Source organism: Limanda limanda, chromosome 18 (genome assembly GCF_963576545.1).
Source record: "Limanda limanda chromosome 18, fLimLim1.1, whole genome shotgun sequence".
Taxonomy (NCBI): domain Eukaryota; kingdom Metazoa; phylum Chordata; class Actinopteri; order Pleuronectiformes; family Pleuronectidae; genus Limanda; species Limanda limanda.
Window position 1 is genome coordinate 8,220,650 of NC_083653.1, and position 23,694 is coordinate 8,244,343.

General features: G+C 42.6%; 2 protein-coding genes across 2 annotated transcripts in view; one reads left to right on the top strand and one right to left on the bottom strand.

The window, feature by feature from the left end:
- Positions 1-13,828, bottom strand: part of fndc1 (fibronectin type III domain containing 1) — a 32,726-nt gene extending 18,898 nt beyond the window's left edge. The window contains exons 1-8 of the mRNA XM_061091828.1: positions 13,756-13,828; positions 7,688-7,882; positions 5,598-5,666; positions 2,002-2,247; positions 1,725-1,823; positions 1,436-1,553; positions 1,159-1,346; positions 497-604 (exon numbers count right to left, since the gene is read on the bottom strand). Coding sequence (XP_060947811.1) covers positions 497-604; positions 1,159-1,346; positions 1,436-1,553; positions 1,725-1,823; positions 2,002-2,247; positions 5,598-5,666; positions 7,688-7,882; positions 13,756-13,828 — 1,096 coding nt within the window. The remainder of the gene's footprint in view (positions 1-496; positions 605-1,158; positions 1,347-1,435; positions 1,554-1,724; positions 1,824-2,001; positions 2,248-5,597; positions 5,667-7,687; positions 7,883-13,755) is intronic.
- A 4,285-nt stretch (positions 13,829-18,113) lies between these two features.
- Positions 18,114-23,694, top strand: part of otofa (otoferlin a) — a 66,268-nt gene continuing 60,687 nt past the window's right edge. The window contains exon 1 of the mRNA XM_061091552.1: positions 18,114-18,192. Within this exon, the coding sequence (XP_060947535.1) occupies positions 18,114-18,192 (79 nt within the window). The remainder of the gene's footprint in view (positions 18,193-23,694) is intronic.

Genomic DNA, 23,694 nt, shown 5'->3' on the forward strand with positions numbered 1-23,694 from the left:
CAGCGCAAAGAAAAGTGAAAATCCAGTTAGTTTGAACTTCCATCAGTCATCATTCAGATCTCTAAAGGACTGTGCTGTGTGTTTGTACCACACATAAATAGATAGCATGCGTTCACACAAGCGTTAGCGGCCTCTCATTCATGGGTCAAGTAGTGGTGATGATAATTTAACAGTCAAAACTCACAGCGTTAAGTAATCCTGTTGTTACACTTTGACTTGAAACATTACATTAGCCTCTCAAATGTGTAACATGGGCTATTGAGTTTTCAAATCACGATTGTGACAAAGCATGTTGTAAAACCTTTTGCTGCTCCCACCTATCTACCAGTCAAATAACAAAACCAACACTAACAGTTAGAACCCTCATAGACACTGGAAAACACGAATGTTGGGGGCAGTACCACAACAGAAAGTGAATGAAATGTTTAAATAAGTCCACAAGTCAAACACCGGGGATATTTATTTACTGATTTGACTTTGATCCTCTTGGTCTCACCTCTTATCCTGCCGTTGGGTTCCTCAGGTGGATCCCATGTTGCTACGACAGCTGTTCCTTTCCCTCGTAGTGGCTTGACTTCAAAGTTCTCTGGTGGTCCAGATGGTGCTGGTGAGCGAGGAGAACACGAGTGAGTGGAAAGACACCAGTTAAGGGAGGAGCAGCGGGACAGAAACCAGAGGCAGCATAGAGGGAGCAGCGTGAGGAAATTGCTGCTTAAAGAATATAAAAACAGCAAGGGCATGTGTGCCAGGAGGCTTCAGCTGAGGAAAGTACTGCTGCCATACATCGTCAGGGACGCCCCCCCTTGAGATCATGTATAGAAATGCGGGAGCAGAGCCGAGCTGCAGAGACAGGCAGTAATGTCAGAATTTCCAAAGGAACCACAGCTCAGGAGCTGCCTGTGACACCTGCAGCCAAAGCTATATGGAAATGGGATTAATAGGTATTGAATGTGATGAATTGCCATAAGAAGAAATAAGTGGAAAACAGTGAACAGACGCAGCTATGCAAGATAAATCCTGTTCTGCAAGTATAATTGCTATTTTCAAAGTCTATGGAAAAAGCAGGGATTTGGCTCTGTATAGCTGTGTCTATAAAAAGAAAGTCACTTTCTATCAGCTGCATTTCTGTATAAGCATTTCTCATGCGGCAGCACCTACCTGACTCAGGAGTCCTCTGAAAGACCGAGACACTCCACTTGCTATGATTGTCTCCTTGGGAGATTCTGACGGAGAACTCGTACATGCCGTCAGCGGACAGGGTTTCGACCATCATTCTCCTCTGGGTGCTGTCCTTGTACTCCCAGCGTGCCGACTCACCCTTCTCCCTGTACCTAACTGTGTAGGATCTAAGACAGAATGACAGGACGAGGGGTTAGTGCTCTCTATTTGTCTTTGATGGTCTTTGTTTCTCTCTGTGCACTTCAACAGATCCCACCTGGATGCCCCAGGGGCGACTTTCCCCATCTCCACTGCAGGGTCAACCCAGGTGATGAGGACGGACTGAGGAGACATGACCCTGACACTTATGTCCCGGGCCTCGTACTCTGGTGGCTCTGGTCAACACACGCACACACACACAACAACAACACACAAAGGCACAGAGACAAAAAAATTTGAGCTTGGTTTTCTTAAAAATATACACCAACTAAATGTTCGTTTAAAAAAAAAATGTAACAGACAGATGGGTAGACAAAAGCAAACACTCAATATAAATGTGCAAGTACCTGGTGTGGTTGTTTTGGTTGCGACTGCTCTGCCGGCGGATGCACTACGACCCAGGGCTTTCTGTGCCTGCATTGACACCACATGAACGGACTCAGATGCTATGAATGAAAAGGGATACCAGGCACGGCCAGGGTTTACACTATGGACACTAAAGATTATTCTTATTCTAAACACTATTTAGACATTAAGCTCAAAGTCATTTAAACATTTTACTGGAACCTAAAACGTTGTCCTTTAAATCTGCAAATTAAGAGTGTGAGATGTGGTTCTGCTTACTTAGTTTGTGTGCGTTACGGTTCCTCTGATCCGACTGAGGCTTGGTGTGGTGTGGATATCTCCTCTGCAGCAGCGGGGTTCCTGGCAAAGCTCTCTCAGGCTGCCTGGGACCCGAGGAGGACTGAGGTGCCCTCCTTTGTGTCCTGGTATTAGACACGCCTGATAGATGAGCCGTCCTGTTCACCCTGGTGGTTCGCCTCACAGACGGCTGCTTTCTGGCTGGAGTGTGTGGAAACCTGAGTGGACCTGTCGGAGGATGATAACAGAGAGGAACAATTCAAAGTGCAATTAAGTTCATAACCTGTCGCCTGTGTTGGATTTGCCTTTGGGGCCTAACTGAGACGTTTAACTGCCATTGAGAATGAAAGATTTTAACATCTCCACTCAAGACACATCTGCTTCATTTAACCATAAACACATATTTTTGTCATGAAACCGTGACGTCTCGTGTGATCTAATCTAACTACTGGTGTCCTGCTTCCTGTCTGAATCCCACCCCGGTGGTCACTCCGTCCTGGTTTACATCTCAGACACTGGCTCAGGCAGCCACAACAATCATCTGGTTGCAGTGCTGCTCAGTGATAGCACTGGCAATATAACGAAACAAAAAAAAACTCTCTCACTCTTTTGTCTCCTTTCTTTCCTCTCCTCCCTCCTTTGTACGTTTCTCATAATCAATGTCAGATGAAGAAGAAATTGCCCTGTTTCCCATCATGAGAGTTTCATGCGAAGCCGGGTCAGTTAGCTGATGTAACAAAGTGGATTTGGCAAAAAGCAACATTGTTATGTAGGGATTCTCCTTCGACAGGTAGACGAATGCCGAAAGACGAAAGCCCTGGTAGACCTCTATTATGACACAATAGTTGTGTAAAACAAAGGTTTGTGAAATATTAAAGGGAGTAAAAAGCTCCCAGGAAATCAGAGTTGGTTTGTTTCTGAGACACTTAAAATGCTTTATTCATGTTTTACAACTCAGTCTTTATCCTCTGCTCTGTCCTGCCAGCACAGCTGGATCTTTATGATCAAGAAAGCATTGACTGTTTGTTTGGTGATTCACCGACTCCCCTGTGAAATATGCTTCTCCTCTCACCTTGTTCTGTTTTCAAATCTTTATCTCTGCTTTGTGTCTGCACTCGTAGCATTTTGAGATTCTCAGGATCGAGAGGATTATTTTTCCATTCTGGTTGTTCCACTCCTGCCTTCATCTGTCTGCCAGCATGATAACAGAGGCTTCAATGTGTATTTAAAAGGTGTAAAGAGTGGGAATTCAATATAAAGTGAATCAGAGTACTATAAATAAAGACTTGAGTCACTGTGCTGTGTTTTATCCATTCATCCTTTATCTACAACTAGATCCACTTAACCTAAAGACAAAACCTCTTTGAATAAATCATGTTTATATGTGTATACATATATGTGGTAATGTAGCTGAAAGCACAGTTTTTGGGGAATTACCACACAATAAACACATACTTTTGTCATGAGGGCACATTGTCCAATTATTTTACAGCTTTCTGTGTCACAGCTTTAGTGTAATGTTTTGTTTACTGGAGACAAACTGTTAAAGATCTGATCCAATGATGTGTCATTCCACACCTGTTTGACCGTCTCTCCTCATTCTGGCTCTAATCTCTAACAGAAACCGATCAATTTGGTTTGAATCTGCTGACTTCTCCTTTTCCCCCTATTTTCTTCTTCCTCTCTTTCTCTCTCTGGAAAACTGTCACAGTGCATAGTTTGGCCCCAGGTCATCTCGCCGCCCGCGGACCACTAAACCATTGACTGCACAAAGCTCTCACTGCCAGATCCTGTCTGTCTTTTCCTGGAAGCTCAATAGTCTGCAGTGCTGCGAGGCAGGTCTCCAGACAGAGAGACATACCACTGCTGCAGCAGAGACCACCTCAGTGTATCAGGCTGAGATGCTGCTGTCTTCTCATTCCCTCCTCATACCCATACCTGAAGAATGTCAGGTATCACCAACTTCGAATCTAAACTCACAGATATGATTCGGTGAGTTTGGGCGTCACGGTGGATTACGTTGCTCAGTTTAGCCACAGTTTCCTTTAACAGCTACACAAACAGTTCTCAGTGTCTGAGCTTTCCTTGAGGCAGAAATAATGAAATAATTCCAAACTGGCAGAGACGTTCGCTAACTCATGTCTAAGAAACAGCTCCAAGGAACACTAATGGAAATATCTTTGTCATTTGCTCACTAGATTATCAACAAGTAGAGTATAAGGAAATAACTTCAAATGTTTGGCAAATGAGCTGGTGTTAGCTAAACAAAAAAGAACAGGATAAATCTGCTAATTTCCAAATAAACAGATAATGATGAAGGTAATTGAGTAAGGTATTTCCTTTCTTGTGTGCCTTTCTGCCTTAAAAAATAACATATAACAGATGTCATTTGAAGAGCTTCAATAAAGGTTTTATGAATTATTATGTAGTCCTGATAACGCATTAAAGATTCAGTCCGTAAATGTCCCAAAAGACGCATCACAAGTTCAGAGACCAAACTGCTTGTTTTGTCCGTCCATCTATCACCTACACAGGACAAGTTTATCCCTGAGGGCCTTGAGGTAACCGGAGTCCATCATAGTTTAGATGTGGGTACACCCTGGACGGGCCAGCAGTCAACCGCAGGGCTGACATGTGAGAACATACTGTTTATGCTCACATTCACACCTACAGGCAATTCAAAGTTGCCAATGATCCTAACCGGCATAGACTGAGGGAACCGGAGCATCTGGAGGAAACCCACTCAGACACGGGGAGAGAACATAAAAACTCAACCCAGAAAGACCTCAACTGGGCGACAAGTTCAAATCCTGGAAAATTACTGATAACTCCACCGCTGTGCCGTAATATTATGTCTATCCAACAGGTTAAAATCCACATGTATTAAATCTGACGTTAAAATGATTAAACAAAAATCCAAATACTTGCACATCTGAAAATTTGAAAAATATCTAATGTTTAACATTTTGCTTGAGAATAACTGATTATTAATTATTATCTTCTATTTTTGGCAGTCAATTTTCTATTGCATGACTATTTGGTTAATTGACTGCACTATAATGAATATAAAAGTACAGAGTTAAGTTAAGACTAAGGTATGGATGATGATGCAATCATGTTGTAAGCAATTCTACACATCTGTCTACAAGTAATTTCCTTTAATTTCACAGTCTGCTGAAAACGGAGACAGGCTAATAAGTGATACTTAATGGCATGGACACCATTGAAGCAGAAAACTTTAAAATAGACGTTAAATTTGGATCAACTGCAAGAAAAACATACCTGGTTAAACACATGGAAAACTATGAGTCACAGAAAAGTGAGTGTTTTGTTCCCTTCTTATCTATCGGGACTTAACAAGTGAGGGAATGATGCAAAAGGAAGCTGTCGCCCCAAGACACAGCTCCGTTAATCATCACCGCGTTAGATCCAGCGGCTTCTTTTATATCCACAATGACGGCAGATCATTTCAACGAAACAGCTTTTCATGGATTTAACCAGGTGGTTTTATATGAATGGATGTGAACTGAGATCATTCCCATGTGCTGATGGTGAAGATGTTTTGACTTCAGGTTTACCTGCTGATGAGTTGTTGACAGGTGCACCGCCCAACACGGCAAAGCCATCCAGGTTAACCCATTCAGGGTCTGAAAAAAGACACAGGAGTTCTTGTGAAATGGTGGAAACTAGAAAAGCAGGAAATAAATGATTTGAATTTAAAGAGGAATCCACAGATTTTGAGAATAACATCAATCCGATGAAGAAAAATATACTTCTTTCCAATGTTCAAGGGAAAAGTTCTTATTCCAACTATAACAACCTGCTGATATTAAAAACATACAGCCTAGAAGTCCATCAGTGTGTTTGAGAGTAGCTTGCATCGGGATCCAGCAGGGGGCGCTCACTATCAGCTCTAACCTTTGTGTGCCCTCTTGACCGATCAGTAAAGTAGAATTCAGGCAAATTCAGAGTTTATGTGTCCAGCAGTCTGCTGAGGTCCGCTATGATCCGTGGGGACGTAAATGTCCCCATCCATCAATCTGCAGGCTCAACTGTTTGCTGTCCACCCAAGGGAAGCAGCAGAGGGAGGGGGGGCCCACAGACGAGTGGAGCAACGTGTTCAACCTCGTCTCACTGGGAGTGCCTTATGTCAAATTAGTTCAAACTTGATTTTAGGAAAGAAACATCAGCCCTAGAAGAAGGTGAACCTCTTCCCTCAGCTCCCCTTTACCTCCACTCTCCATCTTACTCCCTCCGCACGAGTCATCTCTCCGTCTTTGTTGCTCTAACAGCGGCTGGCCGGTCACTTTAATGATGTGGAGGCAAACAGCGTTGTGTTATTTATGACCACTGACACTGCTCTCATGCTGCTGAGGGAACAACAAACGATCTGCAAGGAATTTCTGGAGCAACAACACTGGAGATGCAAGTCGGTGGGGCCAGAGATTTATGGCAAACTGAACCAGAGCTGGAGAGACCACAAGGTCCACCGCAACACACTCAGAGAGCCCCAGACTCACATAAAACTCTATAGATGGTGTGTTTTTTTAACACAATACAAGACAATGCATGACTTCATCACTTGGCACCACCCTGTCCTTTGCCACAACCACCACCAAACACAAACATATGCAAACGCACACACATATGTCAAGTGACCACAACACAGGAAGCTAGGTTATAGGAGCTGGGCTGGGTTCAGATGTGGAAAAGAAGGGTTGGCTGCAGACTCCGAGCTGCTGATGAAGATGCCAAGTACAGAGGAAAAGGGAATAATGACAAAAGCAGGCCTCACTGGGTCATGTGTATAGAAACATAAGAACCTGTTAAGTTTTACAAGGCGGCATTAGAAATTACCATAGAGCTGTTAAGATCTAAAAATAATATTCTCCTCTGATGCCTAAAATAACCTCTGGTCACATACACACCACAACCCCCAGTGCTTTCTTTTCCTTTCTGTCTTGCCTGCTGGCAACTTGGATGACAAAACATTCGATGATGAGAACAAACCTATTGATGATAAGCTTGCACATGTGTGTCAATAGACTTCATCTCCAGCCATCTTTGCTTTGGAAACTGCTTTGCTCATCCCCTCCTGATCTATGGCACTTGTTTTGAGAAAGTGCAGAACTCCAGAATCGGAGAACTCACCCTTGCAATTTAAGCAAAAACTCTTTTTCTTACATTCGGTCCATGTATTTTCTTCACAAAATCTCAAGGTCCAACTTTACCTCGATTCGTTCGTCCTGTCAGAGTTTCAAACCATCTCATTTCACTTTTACACCAAGTATATCCAGGTTTAATATCCATTTTTAAATGCCAGAAAACCTGATAAGAAAGGCGACTGACTCCTTACCGATGCCAGTAGGGGTTTTCCGTGTTTCTGTTTTATCCGCCGGTGCGTCATGAACACGAAAACATTCTCTCACCTCTGTCTTGCCAAATGAGCATATTCACCAGTGTGTTTTGTTTCCATCACTGCCCATTGCAGCAGCTGATAAAGACCTGCAGAGTAATTTCACCCGGGAGTGAATGACGATTGAATCCGTTCCCATCGCAGACAAAAGCCAGATGTAAGCAGGTGTTCGTTGGGTTTTTTGACCAGTGGAAAAAGGGGCTTCACATCCCAGTGTTGCTCTATTGAACCTTTTCTCTCTTTCTGTCTTACCTACATCCTCCAGTAGATGAGAGCGACTGTCCTTGCCCGCTTTAGCGAAGCGGTGAGACCTCGTGGGTTTGTTGGAGCTGATCACGAAGCGGTCAACGGGTCTTCCGTCCAGATGGATAGAAGGCTCCCAGCTTTCCCTCAGGATCTTGTCCACAGAGGTCTGTTTCCCATTGTGTGTCCGAAGGGGCTTCTCTGCTGCGAAACAAAGGACATCTGGATTAATTTAGTCTTTATTAAGTTGATATAAACAGTCATAATTTTGCACTGTTCCTCACAGTAAATACTAAGGTTGTGCCAGTAAGTAGTCCCCTGTTCTCTGAGCTCTGGACATGCTATTAATACCTCTATCTCAGCGCCACCATGACAATTTCCTATGTGTTTGATGAAGCATAAAAACCAATGTGTAAGGCGTCCCTGAAAAATAGAAACTAATTTGATATATTTGATAAATAATTGAGGATTTGGTTGTACGCTGAAACCTCAGGAAAATAATGAAATGATAAAAAGATGTACTCAAAATGGCAACAACAGAAAAAGAAAATAGTACCCCTGTCTTTCGGTAAGCAACCGTGTACTTGTTTTTCTTTTTGTTTGCATGCTAGCACAATGCATCAGAGCCAATTTTCCAACAGGCCGACATTACAACCAGATAATAAAAAGAAGCATTGAGGGTGATATTACCACATCGACATAAAATATGAATTCTGCTTGCATGAATGGAAAAGAACCAAAAAGGCCCCAGTGCACATGTGGGAAATAATAAACAAGCACTTGTTAATTCGCCATCGCAGATTTGATTCGTCATCAACAAAATAATGTCTTTGTATCAGAGAGCTTGATCAGATGCTGATGCTGTACTACAATCCTTAGTTACGATAAAGAAAAAGAAATTTGTAACTTGTAATGTGGGACTGTTTGTGGCCCAGCACTAAAAGTGTGTGAAGTGCTGTTTTAAAGCATCCACTGATAATTTACAAAATGAATATCGTGCTGAATTGAAAAAGTCCTAGAAAATTTGAGATTTAGACCATAAACTGCAATTTTACATCCTAAATCTGAACGAGCCCAAGAGGGAATTAACCCAGGCCTTTCCAAATCTGATTTTACTGTCCAAATTGACCCCAATTACAGGCAGGTACAGCGTAAAAAGTCAAAGAAGTAGCTCAGGTTTTTCTTTGGTATTATTTAAAAAGTAAACTGGCTTTAACAGCAGAGTGAAAACTCAAATGTTGAGTAGTTGTAACCTTTGACTAATTAGAGACAACATGCAGCACTTAAACAAATGTAGTTTACGGTTTATTATCATGTTAATCCTTCATTGCTGTCACATAACTGTCAGCATCATCTGTCCATCTCATAAACAGCTGCTTCTCATGTTGGTCTGTGCTCCCCAAAGGTTTACAGCGGCAGTTTTGCTTTTGCATTCGGCACAAAATCACTTTATCACTCTGAATTCTTGGTGTCTCCAGGTGTGCTCCCAGCTGTTCCTGCACTTTCATTTCTCACATTTACAAACAACTCCTGACACTCGGGTTTCTCGTTGCTGCAGTGCAGGGATGGTGACAGCTCATCTGAGGCCCGAAGTGCTTCTCTCTGTTTCTCTTAAAGTTTTTGGTATGCGCTGAGAGACTGTCTCCTCCTTGTTTCTGCTGACTGTAGAGAGAACCACTCTGGCAGCAGGCCTTCAGACTCAGACTCATATCAAACCGGGCCTGGCTCCATGAGGGAGTGTTTTCTAAGTTTTATTGAAATAATAATTCCTTTTCTTTATTTCCTCATTAACTCGGGGTTCCCGTGGAGCCCGTTTTATCAGCTGTCTGTGGCAAGTCTCCATTGACACAAGTCTGGAAACACTTCAATCACTCGCACCCTGTTTCCAATAAGCCCGTGTATTACGTAGCAAGGGATCTGCTCCGTTGTCCAGATATCACTCGGTAATTTGGCCCTTTTGGAAAATTTATGATCCAAAAAAGCAGAGCAGATATTTCTGATTAAGTCAAAACTCCTTTGAGTCACAACAGATGCGTGATTACCATCCAAGAATAAACAGTTTGGGAAGCAGTTAAGCAACTGAGTGGATGTAACATCATAATCCTACGGAGGGAGGCTTGGTTTCAGGGCGTTACCAGGGGAGACCGGAGCAACACTTTCTGTGCTGTGTTTGTGAATGTAAACACAGACAGTATATGATTGAGTAAGACAGTGGAAAGTATTAAGTATGTGAAGAATCAAGGAAAGGCCTTAGGTTCGCTGAATTAAAAGACATAATAATGGCAACAATGCAGATAGTTGTGTGTGTCATATATCCTCTTTGAAGGATATCCAGCCCATATGCTCACTGAAAGGCCGACCGACAGACACACACGTGTATGTGCATGTGTATATGTGTTTGGTATAAAAAGCATATGCAGGTAACCCCCGAGGTCAAAGGTCTCCTGTAAAAGTGTTTGAGAAAATACGCGTGCACCTGCAATGTGCTCCTCTTTTACAAGAGCACCCCCTCGCCGCAAATTCACAGACGCTGACCCTCCACTCACCCGTGCGGAGTTTGCCTTTGACCCCTAATAACTGTCATCTTCAAAGTCCCATCAGTAACCAGATCACTGTGTGTGTGTGTGTGTGTGTGTGTGTGTGCGTAGGGAGAGGAGCTTTGTCAGATGTGAGACGATGCAATGTTGAGCTTCGATCATCAGATCAGTGAAACCAGGTCAAAGCGTCTTTTCCTTCCAACTGCAAAGTTTCCCTTTTGCTATTTTTTACATATTTTTTCTTGCTGCAGCAAAAACAAGGATTACTTATCAGAGATTTCTGTGCTGTGTTTCATTGCTGGGCCTTCTTGAACTGTCTTACTATTCATCCCCATGTGCATGGTCTCTTAGAACGTGAAGTTCAGTCTATGTGGTGAGACTGAGCTGTATTTTCAGAGTTGAGAATTCAAACCATCATTAAAAATGTTCTCCGTCACCACAGGTCAGCAATGCAGAGAGTTTTGGTTAGTTTGTCCGGTGTCTGAGTCACCAGTCTGCAATTCCCTCTGCCAAAATACCATGTGGAATAGAAGATGTGTTGTGGTCCTCACAGCACTAAAAGAAATACAGCAACAGCAAAGTGTGCGTGTCCAGATACAATCTTCCAGTTAGTCTGGATAATCCACAGAACACACTGTCAAAAATGTTTGTCATCATTTGAGTAAATAGCCCATGTATAAATTGTTTATAGTCATATCTGGAAAACCTTTTTTGAAATTAAATTTTGTGGAGATGAGAGTTTAGTGTTGTTATGAGCTCCACAAACAATTTTCCATTCTGCAACATTACTTTGGGTGGAGGCAAAAACCGAACAGACGCAGTAAACCAGTGCAAAGAAAACCTAATATATCTGCATGGCAGGATAACTCAAGTTAGATGAGCAGATCAATATCACTCTTACATTTTTCCATTTTCATCAAATATAAAACCTCACCCCAGGACACATTTAGCTTTGCGAAAACAGGACACAGGGGGTAATTTCTCCGGTTATCACATTGTATCTTGTTTGTTTTGCAATACTGAGCTTTGGAGGTGGAGGTCCTCAGATGTGTTTGCAGTCTTTATGCTAAGCTAAGCTAACCATCTCCTGGTTGTAGCTTTGGTAAACAGACATGAGAGTTTTCTCATCTATCTAAGTGTGCGTGTGTGTAGGCTACAAAATTCTTAGTCGTACCTGTGTCTTAAACTCCTCCGCCCTCTGACCTTCAGTAACCTCTGCACTGATCAACTCTGTCATAGAGACCAGACTGAGGCCATGAGCACACCTGGCTGTTACCCTCCTCACACCAGCACGTCAATCACCAGACTGTCCGATTATATGTTGCTCTCATTGCATTAAAGATACTGCTACAAACATGCTTAGGTTTCGTGGCCACCAGCTCACGTTCCACATGATTCTAACTTCCTCACACGCCGACTTCTCCTGTGCTGCTGTGACAAGTGAGTTCATAGCCCAGGCGCTGCTTGTTTAAACAACTGAAACAGCATCAAGAAATGACATCATGACACGAGACATGCCATCGCTGTCAGGTCTGACAGGCAGCCAAGTTGCAGGTGGGTGGGAGAACTGGGTCAAGCTCTGCCGGGTGATGAAGCACACCTGGCATTGTGGAAAATATTAGCAATATCACACACAAGCTGCCTGCGCCTCTCTGTAACTCCTGTGTTTTCCCAAGGCAAAAAGAAAAGAGCTGAAGATAAGAAATTCCTGATTCTGAGAGCTTTCTCCGAGATCTGTCTTGAGTTGTTCCTGCAGAATTCCAGCTTGTTAAGTGGGGCAGGAAAAATTAAATTCCACTGGCCTGCAAGGACATGATTCCCTCTTTCCCCCCCACCTCTCTAACCCAATTACTACCTCACTTTCCAGGAGCTGACGGACTCTGGCTGCATGGCAGACGTTGGCATTGTTTCTGTTGCCAAAACACAGTGGGTTTCTGTTTTCACTTAGTGTCCAGATCCTCCCACGAGCCCAATTTCACCCTCGGTTCTGAAAAATTTGAGAGTGACAAGCTGATGGCATGTGAGCGGAGAAAGTTAATGAGTAACACTCTCCCCTCTCTGTAATGCTGCTGTCCAAATGCCTGAGAGGATGCCGTTCACTCCCAAATGGCTCAGCAGCGCTGCAGCCGTGAAATGGAGCCGTGGAAATCAGCTCCCAGGTGAGAATGTAAAGACTTTCAAGGCCAAAAAATGTCAGGGGCTGCTCTGTAAATACTTCCTAAAATAAGGAGGAAAAAGAACCCCAGAGGAAAGGACCAAAACAAATAGCAGTTGCCTATATTCAGAGAAAGCTGTGACCTCATACACTAAGTGCTTGCAGTTGAGTCATATAGAAACTTATAGATCAACAGACCCAATAAGTGGAGTGAGCAAGTCCCCCCCACAAAAAAAAGAGAAAGGCATTTCAACTGAGCCTGAAGTCTTCGTTGACTCCCCCCCGAGACTCCGCAGGCTTTACGGCACTTTTGTTATTTGGGATATTTTTGCTGTCTGGAGTTTGTAGACCTCTTTCCCCTGAAAATTGATTTTACAAACCTTACTTGAGAATCTTTAAAACATGTGTGCAGCTGTGGCTCGCAAGAACTCTCTGCTTGTCCCAAAAAAACAAAAAATGATATTTGACTTCTCCCCGGTGCTGACATGCAGAATTCTCTGATGAGCTGAGACCACAGCCCTGAAGCAGGTTGCATTTTCGTGTGGGTTTAAAGTTTTTTTGAGTCACTTTGATTAATTTATGAGGCAAATTTCACCCATTCCTGAATGTACTACCTGGCGGCTGATCTGGCATTCAAAGCATGCAGCAGAAAAACACAGCCCAGAGGAAGTTTGACAGACAGAAAAACTTGAAACTCCTCCACTTCTATTCTCCCATGAAACTGAATTCTAGACACAGATCATTTATCAGACCCAGATTAGTCACCAATTGGCAAGAAAGCCCTCAACAAAACACTTTCTTTTTGCACGATATCTCCTGATATTGCCTGATGATTATCACCATAAGTTACTGTAAGATTACTCTACTGTATGTGGTGAGGACTCCCTAAACAAACCAGCATCACACTTTCACCCAACACACGCACATCACTGTCAAAAGCCCATACTTCTGTGTAATTGCACATTAAACCAGACATGTGCAAATGATGAAGCAAACACTCTTAAATAGGATAATCTCTCAAACACTCTTAAATAGGATAATCTCTCAAACACTACTTAAATAGGATAATTCTAATGCAATCTAAATGGCTGCAAGTGATCTACCAATCTGCAATTGGAGGATTTGAACATTTCTATCTCTCACACCACGGAAAGATAGTCATTGTGTTTTCTTCCCTTGCAGAATAACAATCCCAGTTACTATTTCATGCAAATATAAATACACAGTCTACAGCAATATACTGATCACATCGTGCAGCTCGTCTCGTCAATCTAACCGGCTCCAAGAGGTGAAAGCAAACAATGGCCCAGCAGGTCTCGGAAGAAAAAAAAGTGCAAAGCGACCATGCACCTGCTCATGCAAACACTCAAACAAGTCGTTCATACCTGTCAATCCGCATCCCGGTGCCCAAAACGTGACGAATAGTGTCAAGAGCGTCCTGCTTGCGCCTAAAGCCATAGTGAGTGTGGCTCGCCTGTGCTGCGGAGCGACGCAGCAGCTGGATGGAGAGGGGTGGGGTGGGGGGGGGGGGTGGGGGTGGGGGGGGGGTAGGACTCACCGGCCATGCCCTGCCCCCCCCTCCAGTGGGACAACTGCTGGCACTGTGCACTCACTCGCAGCTCGTGTGGATGGAAAACTTGAAAACAAAACACCAAACACACACAGATCAAAACTGCAGAATTGGACAGAGAACAAACTTTAAACCGCCAAACAAAGTGTCTACGTGAGGAGAATCAGAGGTTGACATGATCTTATCTTGTTGAAATACTATTTTTTTTTATTGCAATCTCTATATAAATGTGTTTCTTTATTTCTTAACAACAGCTTACTGAGACCGTTAATCGTGCTTTGAGGTTTCCACATTCATTCTGGATTTAGAAAATTTGTAAAAACCACAACAAAAAAAAAACCTGACACAATGTCTCCCTCTTCAGGAAGGGGCACTGACCTCATGAGACCTGAAAGCATATGCTTACCTTCATATGTTTTTCATAAACAGATTCATTCAGGTGTGCTGTGTTGGCTTTGAATGCTCCTCCCTTTCTATATTAAATTCATTTTATATCAATTCCTGTATGTAATGTTATTTTTTATTGCAGACATCCGCCTCTGTGAAAGCATTTATGACCCACCTGTCTGTCCAGTCTTATCCTGCGCCAGTCTTATCCTTGCAGACCCTATTAAACATTTCCATGACACATCCCTGCAGCAGGTGTGAGAGAGCAGCCAAGACTCCAACGAATGATCTAATCTGCAGAGATAAAAGTTCATGATTACATGCATTTTCCAAATAAGCCCTTTGACCACTAGATGGAGCAACAAGCCACCGATTTAAACATTACATAGTTTTTTATAGTGTGTATATTGTATACAATAAATCAAGCTGATGTTTTCAGTAGAAAAAACAAGATATTTATGTGAATAGGGTTGGTATTAAATTATGTAGTCCATCGGTCTTGTGTCTATTATTCTTATGATCCAGTATGTTTTTTTATTTGTTGTGTTCGAGGAAGGCTGGAAGATAATAAATGTGATGTATGATGTACAAACACACACAGACTCACAGTGGACAACTTTACAGCACTTTTTTTCAAATGTGAGCTCATCAGTTTTTACTGTTTTGTCCGGGTATTTTCCCGTTAAATCTCTTGACCCTCAAAAAGTCCCACAATACCAGCAGCCATGTGACATAGCTGTCGCATTCCTTTAGATGTGAGTCTTCATACCTCAAGGGTTAATGAATAATATTCTCATTCAAGCTGGCAGAATTGGATCATATATACAGCATGTGGGTGATAAACAAGATATGATGTACAATGTGAAAAAGATTTGACAGTGTATATAATTGTGGTAAGTAATTGGCTGAACATATTGATTGATTATCTAATATATATATCGATTTGTGCCTGTATTGGCTCCAGAAGAGACAAGTCTTGTCTGAAGGTGATTTTACTACAGATCAACATCGCCCTCTGTTGGTTTTCCCCTTTACCTGCAGGGGGAAAGGATTTCAGTCAGCACCTGTTCATGACTGAACTCATGAATGACTGAGGAAAGAAAGAAATAGTGAAATGGAAAATTCAGGGTTTGATATAGTGACAAACTCAGTGACTGCACTTTGTAACAAGTACTCATATCTCAGCACAAGACAATCCTAATGTAAATCATTGATCCTGTCCTGGCACCTAAATGGTAGAATGAGCTCCCAGTGACATCAGGACAGTAGACAGTCTATACATCTTCCGCCGCAAACTAACAACACACCTATTCCGACTATACCTTGAATAACTTTTTTAACTAACAGTTAAGGAGCACTTAAATGGCACTTACTTTTGGCACTTTGTAGTTTGGCTTTCTTGAAGAAATTGTACTTTCTTGATTCTTGTTGTTCTGGATTTATACGCTCATGGTTGAATGCACTTATTGTAAGTCGCTTTGGATAAAAGCATCAGCTAAATGAAATGTAATGTTATCGATAGTGATCTAATTCCATGAGAAGCTGTAATGATTGTCTTGCTCTTTGTGGAAACCATTATCTGAACCAAGTCAATACACGTGTCCCTGGCCATCTTCATGGCCCCCAGGGTCCCATAAAGTGACAGGGGGTTGTTTTTATATGGTCTCTGTCCATAAAACCTCGACTCCAAAAACTCCTTACTGATGCTGATTGAGCCTCCAACAGCCCCTCACTCCCTTCTCCTCTATTAAACAGATGCACAAGCACATGTAGGCATGGACAAACACACGCACACACACACACACACACACACACACACACACACACACACACACACACACACACACACACACACACACACACACACACAGACACACACACACAGACACACAGACACACACTGCAGCATCTTCCTGAGAGTGTATGAGTCAGCAAAAAGCACAACGTTTTCAAACCAAAAAATAAACTTAGCCAAGCAGATGGTTGTCTCTTTCACCGCCTGCAGACCTGCTATTCACACACACACACTGAACACACACACACACACTCACACACACACCGAACACTCACACACACCGAACACACACACCCACACCCACACACACACACACACACAATTTATAGGCTTTCTTTCTTATGTCAGCTTTCATATTCGAAGCTGACAATTTCTCTGGGAGAGTGGAAGAACAGAAACAAAATTAATTACTAGTCAAAAAGAGAACATGGAATATTCCAGTAAACAAAAGAATAGAGTTGCCCTAGATCCTCTATACATATGAATTTGAACCCAGTGCATCCAATTAAATTTTTCTATAAACTGTAACCCACTTTGCCTTTGCCTTGCCTTTGCCTCCTGTGACACAGTTGCTGAATACGCATGTAAAAGTGTCAGGCTGATGTGCTACACGGCCACACAGTGAGTGGAAACTTTTTGGAGCAGACGATCTAGCTCTTTCCTGACAGTCAGTATACGTTTGTTAGCAGATCTGTACAGTAAGCCGTGCTGATTGTCTGAGGGTGTCACTGCTGGTAAGCGCTGAGGACCGGAAGCATGGCAGAGCTGTCAAGAGGGAAGAGGGAGTCCTGGAAATACAGAAAAACATCTGATTATGATTCAATTCATTGTCATTGGAGATGACGGGTACATGGACTCTGTTTTGCCAGTTAACAGGTAAAAGATGCTGTGGTTTTTGTTGTTTGTTACCAGAGCAGAAAGAAGGATCCGCACCCGACGTGTGCCACATCTGACCTCAGCCATCCTCACCCATAACAATCCATCCATCCACTATCCTCGGAGAGCTGCTGGAGGCTGGAGGCCTGGTGAGCCCCACAGTTCACCAGCATATTACATGTGTTTGCACTGTGGGAGGACACCCAAGTACCCAGAGAAAACCCACACATGAGGAGAACATGCAAACTCCACACAGAAAGACCCCCGGCTTGGGGGATTCAAACCACAAATCTTCTTGCAATGAGGCAACAGTTGTACCATTATCACTGGGCTGTCATCACTAATAACCACCTAAAAAGAATAAAATCCAATCTAATAGCCTGTTAAAAACAAGTCATCATTTAGCAATTCTAGAGGAGACTTCAAACTGGACAGGAAAAAAAATCTGTTTAGTAATCAACAATTTAGTAATTTTTCTTGTTTTGCCTGTTTTGTTTTACATTCTACTTTTTGACTATCCGCTGCTGTAAAAGTAAACCTCCTAAAAGAAAGAAAAAAGACAAATTTATCTGATCTCATCTAAGTTATTAATATGTAAATCTCTGTTCTTTAATTTACCCAAGTAAGCTGAATATATTTTACACATTAACTGATTAAGAGGCTTGTTGCAATTAAGATAAAGGACAATGCATGACGCTGGAAACGAGCACATGGCTGTATAGTGCCTAATTGAGCTGGAGGGGTGAAGCAGTCAGCGAGTTACCCTCATATCAGATCTGTAGTGAAAATTAGAGCATCCCCCCCGCCCTTCCTGCACAACCAGCAGAGTAAACCCAGTGCCAGTGAGGAGGAGGAGATGCGCGACAGACCCATGAGCAGGACGCACGGAGCAGGAGGAAACGTGGAACCCGCAGATGAATCCTCACTGATGACCTGTATCACTGTGAGGTAGTGTTTTGTACATGCTGTCCGAACGGAAAACGGATTCTTTGGCTCCAGCGAATCCAGACACGAGGAGAGGCTGACCCGAACCAGAACCACTGGGCACGGATTTCTCGTCTCAAGTTTGACCTGCGGGAATTGGGGAGTCGCTCTCCTGTCACTGGGGACTAATGATGGCGCTAATGGTTCACCTGAGGACGGTCGCCCACCTGCGGGGGAAAGGGGACCGGGTCGCCAAAGTTACGTTCAGAGGTAGGACATGAGACCGAAGCGCTGATTTGAATCATGTGACAAGCAGGATGAAGGGAGATCATCAGCGGACCTGGCTGCGTAAAAAGTTGGAGGAACCCCTCTTCAATCCCCGGGGACGCGTTTAAGGCTGCGTGTACTTTTTGACTCATAAAGCAAAAAGGGCAAGAGGCCAAAATGTTATAATTGACTATAAGCTGATGGCAATGATTACTGACGAGCATGTTGGAGGTTGGGTTTTCTATTTGTGTGTGTGTGTGTGTGTTTGTGTGTGTGTGTGTGTGTGTGTGTGTGTGTGTGTGTGTGTGTGTGTGTGTGTGTGTGTGTGTGTGTGTGTGTGTAGGATGTGGGGGTTGTATTTTCTTAGTTACACCCTAGGGGTAACTGGCTGTCCGCTACTTCTTTGGCGTTGTACAGATCCCAGGGTCATTATTAGACCTCCTGTCCTGCTGCTCAGAGGAAACAGGAATCACTGTGGGACCGCAGGGACCATTTGAAACGAGTGCATTCATTCATTGACAGCCTATATTTTATTGTGTGTGTGTGTGTGTGTGTGTGTGTAGAGAGAGAGAGAGAGAGAGAGAGAGAGAGAGAGAGAGAGAGAGAGAGAGAGAGAGAGAGAGAGAGAGAGAGAGAGAGAGAGAGAGAGAGAGTTGTTTCAGCACCTTGGAGAGCGATGACAGGTGCCTCATCCCGACTGATCTCTGATCAGCCTCCTGTTCTCACACAGCAGCATTCAGTAGGATGTTACAAGACTACTACCACCTCCCCCCCTTCTTCCTCTGCTCTGTGGGTGTGAGAGTCTAAGAGCTCTCTGGGAAAACGATGGCTTTCAGTGGTCTGCTCTATGCTGCAGTGACCTCACCAGGGTCTTGATCTTACAAGAAGCAAGTCGAGGATTCCACCGTCTCCCCACGGTCCAACTGTCAGGACACTCACTACAGTTCAGCTGCTAGTAAATTCAAAATCTTCTGTAAGAATTTGTGTTCATCCGCGCCCTTTCTTCTTACCCCAATTTCTGCACTGTACAATCCAGATTCAGTTTCTGCTCAGTCTAACACACTAGTGCATTTTCACTGGTGTGCACTCATGCCATGTTCATGCGATTTTTTAAAAAGAAAAGGCAGAAGTGTAAATTAGATCTCAGAAAAAATAAAGAAGAACATTTGCCAAGATGTAGTTTTGAGGGAAATTGTGAAGGAAATAATTACTGGCAGCATCAGGGAGACCAGGCTGGTTTGCCGTAAAGAAAGTTAACAGTTGTATTGCCATCATCAAATCAGAGCTTTTATAATCCCCCCACGTCGCAGTGGTCACATACCATTAGTCTTCACTTTGCTCTCTTGCAGAGAGATTCTGCACCTTCCTCCTTTTGTTGCCTATTTGTCTTCCTAACTCCTCCTTGGATCCCGTGGACTGCAATAGAGAAAATGAGTTTCAGTATTATAACATAAACTGTTGTGGATTTAGATGATGATGTGACTTTAATCCATGTGCTGTCATCCTCAGTTACAGGGGCCTAAAAATAACACAATGCATACTGTGGGAAAAAATTTAGAAATCAAGGAAATGGACCTAAACTATAAATTCCAAAGTAGTAATTACCATAAAAGATCTGTTAACATATTTTAGATGCGGTTTAAAAACCTAACGTAGACTTATTGTCACAGTAACGGATTCATATTTCAACAATACTGAACAAACAGCACCTCCAGACAGGGCCACACATTTAGACAGCACACAACCAGTGTGTGTTTATTCAGGCATCAGCTGCAGAGACACAAACCTGAGTGTTAATGGTTCCTCGTTAGCCGGGTCACAGGATCTGAAGGGGATCACACAATCTGCTGTAACACCGGCCACTCGTGGGACAGGGGGCCGTGAACCAGGCATCGATCATCCCTCTTAAATTATTAATATGGGGAAGTTGTAAGCAAGCCGCTGCTAATTGCTGCTATTTCACACATCCAGCAGGGATGGAGGAACATTAAGATTCACGTGGAGTAAGTAAGTAAAACATTTACTGTGTGTGTGTGTGTGTGAAGTTTTTTAACTGCTAAGTTCACCCTGTTAGCTTGATGATGCTAGGCTAGCAGCAGGTGGAGCTAATCATCCACATTCTCACAAAGCTTCACAGATAATTTAACATATTAGCAAAAAAGGATTTATCAGTGTTCAGATGCTTTTTTTCTCAAAGTCACATGGAGGAAAAGACTTTATGTCCAATACCGGACCAAAATACGATTTTTAACTTGTTTCCCAAATTGCACCTACCTATCATTTCCAGGTAGCAGCTGGTGTTGTAGTGTTTCCTGTTACCATTAATAGTTTTTTACCCTCAAAGGAATCACAGCAAGGTTTTTTCGTTATCTGGAAAGTAACAGCTTCTTCTTCATGTCATTCAGACTCCAACCTTTAATGTGTAGGTTACTTCCAATAAAACAATATTATCAAAGTGCTACTTTAGTTCCTGGAGATTTTACATAAAAAAAAACAGAGTTGGTTGGCGTGAGGTTAAATATAAAAAAAGAGACCACTTTATCTGAGTGCTTAGATGTAAAGTGTGTGTTATATTTTGATATTTGTGTCTTGTTAGATATCCGCTATAACAGAGAGTCACAGGAAAGGTGGGTGTATGAGACATTTGAACTGCGATTAACCTTATCGTATATTGATTTACCAGGACGCCCACTTTACTACATAAATTAAAATATATAATTTTCCATGTAAGTGATTAGAGTAGAGTAATGACCTAAATTAAATCTCGGATGGATCATTTTGCATCTGTTGCATGAGAGAAACTTAATTTCTTTTTTCTACATCCTTTTCTATTTCTTTACATCTTTTTTTCCATTTTTTCTCATTTAGCATTCAATAATAATGTATTCAATAATAATGCCATAATAATTTAATATAGATTGTTAGGCAGGTCTTTTATTCACTGTAGTTCATCAGTTTTGTGATCCCTGCAGTTAATGGAGCTTCCTGAGTGCTTACAGCTTAAACAACTTCCTGTCTGAAGAGGAAGGGGTCTGCCAGGAAGCCCCCCCCCCCCTCCTCCCACCACCAACACCACCTCCACTGCCACCACTGGCATTTCAAATATAAAATGACCCTTAGAAGGATGGGTGGTTATGTTATGTAAGGCTGACTCCGCATGTTACTATCATTGACAGGAAATGAAACCTAACGGTGTCTAATGGGGCTCGTAATCCAAAATCCAACGATTAATCTCAAAGCCATAAATCAGTGCATTGACTGCGTTCCAGATTAATATAAAGAAAAAGCAATAAAGGCAGAAGTCTTCTGCCCTATTAACCTGGTTGATTATTATCTGATACTAGAGACGCCGGATAACGCAGGTCATGTTCAAATGGGAGGAGTCAGAACATTGATTACATGACAAGTCTTTGATGAATCCTCGCTGTTATCTGTAGCTCTCTCCAGATCCTGGTGTTCACAGGCGGCTGTAGCCTGCGGGATTGAATCGGACACACTATGTTAGAATTAAATGAGAAATTAAGGCATTATTTCCACTTTGGTGCATGTGTCAGAATCACTTTTTAAGTTATTCAACTGCCGCTTGACAGATTAGCCATCCCTCTCTCTGCCACTTATCAGCCCTCTTCAGTCTCTTGACATCCACACTGCTGGACAGTTTGTTTGTTATCTTTTAAACTCTGAATCCAACTTTTTTAGTTTTTGCGGGAGCTTTTTATAATCTACTGTATCCTACAGACATATTTTTTTAATTTTCTACCCTTTCCCGAGGAGCTTTTGTCTCTGTTCTTGTGCTGGAACACACATTCACTGTGGTGTTCACTTAAATCGTGGCACCTCCATGGGAGGAAAGGTGTTTATTGCGCTGCTCAGGATTCGGTCTGGAAAAGAGTCAAATGAGATTTCAGTATGGAAGAGCCATAACGAGGCAGAAAGAGCGACTCAGATTTTGCCAGAACAATAAGGCAGATTAAAATAATGCAATCCACCCTTATGCTTCTTTCTAGCTTTGGGTAAAGCTGGAGAAAAGCTGAAGAAGGCCACTCTGCGTTAGTTTGAGTCCTCTGCCGTGTTTGAGGTCTTCTTCTGTTTCTTCTTTCATCTTTTCCTTTTAATCCTTTTGTTTCTTCCACCACAGGTTGGTTCTTTCTCTTCGCGCTCTTTCACTTTCGTCCTCACTGATTCCAGCGAGGACAAAAGCTAACCTGATTAGCAGGATGATGTTGTTTTACTTTGGCGTGTAGCATCTTACATAAGCTTCACATGATCTACTTTCTGAGCCCACATCACCGGTTAGATGAAAACACTGCATTGACAGCATTGCCTCTGTTTTGAATAATGTAGGAGGAACATTCACTCCCTCCCTCTCCAACATTTAAGTGGTGCTTATTTAAAAAATAATATTCCAAAGGATGTGGGTTTTATACTGTTGCAGAGGGTGGGACAGAGATTACAACCTAGAGTCAAAATAGGCTCATTTATTTTATTTTTTTATTTACAATTTTCAGATACATAACAAAGTGTTGACAAGACATAATACAAATTCACAAACAAAAACAAAACATAGGGTAAAAACACACCATATACAATTTCCTGACCAACCAATATATGGTTTTGGCTCAGATTTTAAGTTTTGCCTTGTTGTGTTTGTGTGCCTTTTTCTTTATTTGCTCTGTCAGTGCGAGATAACATTCAGCACAGATACTAATTAAAATAAGAATAACAATAGCCAGGCACAAGCTATTTATTCCCATTCAAACACACTACATCATAACTGACAGCGGCTGCAATTAACTCTGTATGGCTCTGTGTTTGTGTGTGCATTTAATGTGTGTATGTAATGTGTGTTTGTGTGTGTAAACGATAGTCCGTAACACATCAGCTGTCCACATGCGCCCAAACATACATCGACACCCACACGAAGCCTCACCACAGATACACAAGGCAAATGCACACAGCAGCACGGCACCATTCATGAGCATCACAAAGCCACCAGGTGAGGACAGGCTGCAGCACACGAGTGCTCAGGTTACTGTGCAGTGAATGGCGCTGTGTATAACCTTGAGCACACACTGCACCAACACATGATTTTATTTCGCAGACGTCGAAAGAGATAATCGTGAATAAATCCACTTTCTTCTCTGTTCTTTTGACTCTGCTGAAGTCCCCTCTCTCTGTTTGTTGCTCGGTTTCTGCTCCGCCGCGTTGTGAGTCATATCGAAGCCATTTAACTGTGTGCGTTTCTTCTCTGTCTCCTGTGGCTCTACACAGCCGCTCGCGTTTGTGTGTCTCCCAGGTGTTTAAGTCATTAATCTGTCGTTCCACTTGGCTCTAGTGTGACAAATGTAGTCAACATAAGTTTAATTTTAAGCTTATCTCACAGAGAATTGACACAAGGTCCGACGTTCACAATCCTAACTTTTTAAGATTTCATTTCAATAGAAAACACAAGTGTACATTGTCACCACAGGAAACAAATGAGGCAAAGGAGACAAGAACAGAAAC